At 40.6% G+C, this 4,856-nt stretch overlaps 1 protein-coding gene across 2 annotated transcripts in view; it reads right to left on the bottom strand.

Moving 5' to 3' along the window:
- Positions 1-4,440: 4,440 nt before the first annotated feature.
- Positions 4,441-4,856, bottom strand: part of acox3 (acyl-CoA oxidase 3, pristanoyl) — a 22,676-nt gene continuing 22,260 nt past the window's right edge. For both annotated transcript variants that reach the window (XM_048236594.1, XM_048236595.1), the window contains one exon: positions 4,441-4,597. In XM_048236594.1, coding sequence (XP_048092551.1) covers positions 4,478-4,597 — 120 coding nt within the window. In that variant the 3' untranslated portion in view covers positions 4,441-4,477. The remainder of the gene's footprint in view (positions 4,598-4,856) is intronic.

Here is a 4,856-nt window from a genome sequence, read left to right as displayed (position 1 = left end):
TGGACAACTCAACACGAAAGTCACAACCTCCCATCCCAACGAAAGAGAGGGAAGAACTCACCCCTCTGCCACTGCTCCAAAAGAGATATAAGGAGGGAGAAAGAGAGGGATGGGGAGAGAAGACAGAGACGAGGGAGAGGAAGGGAAAAAAACAGACGCCTATGAGAACTGCAGTCGACACTCATCTTTTCATGTCGGCGCGGTTTTCCAGCCATGCGGATGAAAGCATACCGCTGGGGGATGAAGCCGCTCTCTGACAAGTTGCCTCCGTTTGTGTTGGATGGGAATTTCGCTGACTGTGAGCAGAGTCACACGAGGTTAGCATAAACACCACAGTGTGGGGAATATAGATCCTGCACCTGAACACAGGCCAAAACGCTCAGGATGTGTAAACCTGAGATACCAGCATGAAGCTGAATAAATAGTTGATTGAATCCTGAAAACAGGTCTTAAAGTCTTTCTCGGTGCTTGACACAGTAACCAGATATGTTAGTGTTTAGTGATGCTTTTTCAGTTATCAAAGGTTATCAAGGCTGGGTCTTTTTAATTTTGAAATATGATCAAGTGCCTTCCTGTATGAGTTTAACCGCCGATAAGTGGTCCAGTGTGATGGAATGTTCTGCCGGCATTCCGAGAGCTCAGGTCCTGAATGCGCAGCGCGGCGGCCCTTCTTTTGTCTGCGGCCGAATGTTCCCACAGTCTGTCATTTTCACCCCCAAATGAGCGCAACCTTTCCTGTTGCTGAAATATCCGTCTGGCCTTTGGAACAGACCCCCATAAATATTGCCAACAAGTAAGACCAGTACAGCCTGTGTACATGTGTGTGTGTGTGTGTGTGTGTGTGTGAGAGAGAGCTGTTTTTAGTGAGGGGTGCTCTGGCTGGGAGAATAGTGTGACCATTGCCTGTGACCATCCAGGGCCAACTCCAGAGCGCTCACATGCATGTGTGGAATGCAGGCCAATGAAATGTGCCAGGAACACAAAGGAGAAACAGGCGAGAGAGCAAGAGATGGAAAGAAAGAGAGAGAGAGAGAGAGAGAGAGAGAGATCAACGGGTTGTGAGAACCAGTTGTTGATGCTTTCAGCAGGTGTACGTTCTTATGATTGCAGCAAAGGGCCGTCACAAGAACAGGAACGATAACAACACTCTTAAAACGAATGTGTTGAAAACAACACAACTTGCGTTGTTTTTAACACATCTCTGTGTCCAGATAGGGACAACACAGTTTGTGTTATTTCCATTTTTATTTGTTACACAATATGTGTTGAAAATAACACAACTTGTGTTGCTTTTAACACATCTCTGTGTCCAGATAGGGACAACACATTCGTGTGTATAGGCCTACAGATAACTATAAAGATGAAATCGTCCACACTAATCTTTCCTCTTGTTGATCAATGTGATAGCTACATTTTGATGGATTCTGATTGGCCTAAGCTTATTAGCGTTCTCAAAATCGCTCTCAAAGTGATCTCCAATGATATAATTCTTGATGTTATCATTATAGATTATGTGTGGACGTTGTCATATTAACTAGACTAACTTTTGCCGTTAACGTTATAGTTTACAGTTTATAGTTTATAGTTTTCGTTCTTGGTGTGGGAAGGAAAGGGGGGAAGGAAGACTGGTGAAACTCATAGAAGAACTCACTTTCGCTCAGGAAGATCACCTATCCTTAACACTGCTGAGGCCTTGGCCTTCTGTAGTGCTGCATGACTGCTGTTGTCTTCAAACATGACTTTAAAGTTAGAGATAGATAGATAGATAGATAGATACTTTATTGATCCCCAGGGGAAATTCAAGGTCTCAGCAGCAGCATACATACAACACAAACACATTCTTTAACAGCAGAAAGAGTAATTAAAGTATATAATATAAAAACACAACTAAGCAGTAAGGACAGTAGAAGATAAAGAATATGCTAAATATACTAAAATACAAATTATACTAACACTTAATACAATATATAAAAATATACTAAAATACAAATTATACTAACACTTAATCTAAATCAATTCTAAAAACAGTATCCACATAGTGGTGATTAATAAATCAGAGGCTTGCAATGACTGAGGCAGGGACTGAGCCTGTGATTCTCTGTGCATAGTTATGGTAAGGTGCTCTAAGGTGCTCTGTGTGAATGAGTGTCATGGTGGTAGTGCAATGACACTCATTCACACAGACAAAGAAAGAGACAAAGATTTGTTAAGAGACAAAGAAAGCACATAATTCAATTGTGCAAAACACATATTAGGATTAGATTGATCTGCTTTGGGGCACCCTGTGCTTTTGAAAGGGCTGAAATATGACGATCTCTGTGGAGACAAAGGAATGTCCAGCATGGGTGCTGGTTAGGGCCAAAATAATCCTCTGTGGAGAAAAGGAATGTCCACATGCTGAGACTGCGCACAAGATACTGCACAGTGAAATTTCACCTTTTAGGTTGAAAGAATGAAATAGACTTAGAATAGATTTTTTTTTAAATGATTTTTATCCACATAATTGTATCCACAAAAACAGACATCAATACACTGGAAGCATTCATGAAGTTCTTTTCTAATTTGTCTTTCACCGAATTGCCTTTATATGTGTCCTATGGCCATTACAAAGTTTTGGATGAGTGGTTGCTCCTTTTCAAAACTATTCTGCCATAAATGGGTAAAACGCTAAGCCTTGGGGTAATGGATCATTCAATTTCATGGAGGTCCTTCAAGGCCTACAGCACTAATATGGATGGATATAGAGACTGTAGAGAAGCGATTCTGAACTTCAACCCGTAAAAATCAAAACAGGCCTGTGCAAACAGGGTCGCACTTGCATGAAAGCATTGGAGGACTTGTTTTAAAACTTCTATGCCCATTGATGGATATACGAGCCAGACTCTACCACCAGCTCCAAAACCTGAGCTAAATATAGAGGAGTATTTTCACCTTCTTTCCTCCTTACAGCAATGCATGATCCAAGGACATTTGGTTATTTTGACATGATATAATAACGCCTGGAATGTCAAACGTCAAGCATATGGCATCGCACAGGAACCGATGATAGTGAAGTGCATTTCTATCAGACTGTAGGACACATCACCACATTCATATAATTGTTTCATGTTGAGGTTTGCAGGGTTACACCTGAGAAAAAAACGAGAAATTGAAAAGAAAAAAAAGAGACCACAAGCCTCTCTCGGATCAGGGTAGTATTTCACACTTCCAAACCCTAAAAGAAAGCCCTGCATACGCTTTAGGTTACATGTCCTGTGTTCACTCAATTCCATGTCCATTTACACACTAAATCCACATTTGAGCTCTAATGGCAGAGGATTGTTTGTTATAACATTTCTGTTGTATTTGAGCCACACGCCCTTTGGTACCAAAAGCTCATTGGTAAAAAAAAAGTCCAAGATTCCATTTCAATGAGGAGACTGAGGGCAAAGAGTTGAAGAAAAAAAACATCACATTTTCATCAACATTTCACCTTCAAGGTATTTTACCATCAATTTTATATGAGGAATTAGGTCCTGGAGACAATCTGGTAATTTGTCTATAGCTTCGCTCTGAATAAAGACACAGACTCATCTCTTGAGAAAATTAAGAAGGATTGGGTGCTTAACAAACTCACATTTGATTTCAGACATGATTCGATCATGCATTTCAGAGAGCTTAAGTCACCAAGCATGGCACCAAATGCACAGCTTCATTTGGCTTTCTCTTTTATTTGTACGGATTATACATCATGTATGCAGACATATTAGCAAAAGCATATCACTGATCAATTATTTATACAAAATATACATGATTTATTACAATTTATATTATTTTTACAATTGAAATTTTCACAATATATCATTAGTGTACTGAAAACTAATACTACATAATATCCTTAAAAATAACTTCAGCAATTATTTTACTGTTGGCACAGCAACATAAGCTGAGGCCGTTTACTACATCAACAAGTCTAACAGCCTGTAAAACACTTTTTATATATTTGGACCGTCGTCACAGCAAAGTGCTAAAACCAGAGAGAAGATCTGATGCTTTATAGTGGGCCTCCTACCAGCTTAAAGTGCAGCAAGATAAGTTAGACATGACCTGTGGCCTAAATGATCCCTTTTGTCACATGTGATCTGTACTCTGCTAACAGCCAGCCACAGAAACGGTCACACAGAAAGAACACTGTACGAGAGGACTGGAGAAAGTAAAATGAGTTTGAGACGATGGAAAGAACATTTTAACACGATAATTAATTAATTCATTAACTAATTAATTTTTGGAGATAAAGCAAAACAGAGAGGCACAGAGGACAGAGAGACAGATAATCTGTTTAAAAATTGCAGTGGTCATCCAAAGCAAAGGCACCAGTAGCGGTGATCCATCTATCAATGGCTGAGGCCAAGAGTGCCCAGCCAGATACCAAATGGTGGCAGATCAATCTCAAAGTGGTTCCTGTGGTAGCCATGGTAACCGTCCACTAGTGACAGGCCTACAGCTTGGCCCGGAGGGAGCCCACTTCAGGTTTGTCCGAGCAGAACTCTTTCCACCAGGATGGACGTTCCAGAACTTTATCGCCCTGCATCACGGCGGCCCACATGTTCTTGTACAACTAGAACACAAGAACAATCATGACTTAGACAGTGCACACACAACAATGCATACCTCCATACCACTAACAGTTATAGTTTACATTAAGGCACCTAACAAAAGCTTTGCACTACAAGGGAACCTGTGTCTCTATGTTTACACTGTCCACAGTAAGACAAAACACATGAACTTTAATTAAACCCACAATAGTCTTCCAAGCGCAGACGCACTCCGGCGTCTTAGCGTCACGTCAACAAACCTTTGAGGTAAACAGTGAAGAC

The sequence above is a fragment of the Alosa alosa genome, chromosome 24 (assembly GCF_017589495.1).
Source record: "Alosa alosa isolate M-15738 ecotype Scorff River chromosome 24, AALO_Geno_1.1, whole genome shotgun sequence".
NCBI classification, from domain to species: domain Eukaryota; kingdom Metazoa; phylum Chordata; class Actinopteri; order Clupeiformes; family Clupeidae; genus Alosa; species Alosa alosa.
This window is presented reverse-complemented; position numbering and strand designations above follow the sequence as displayed.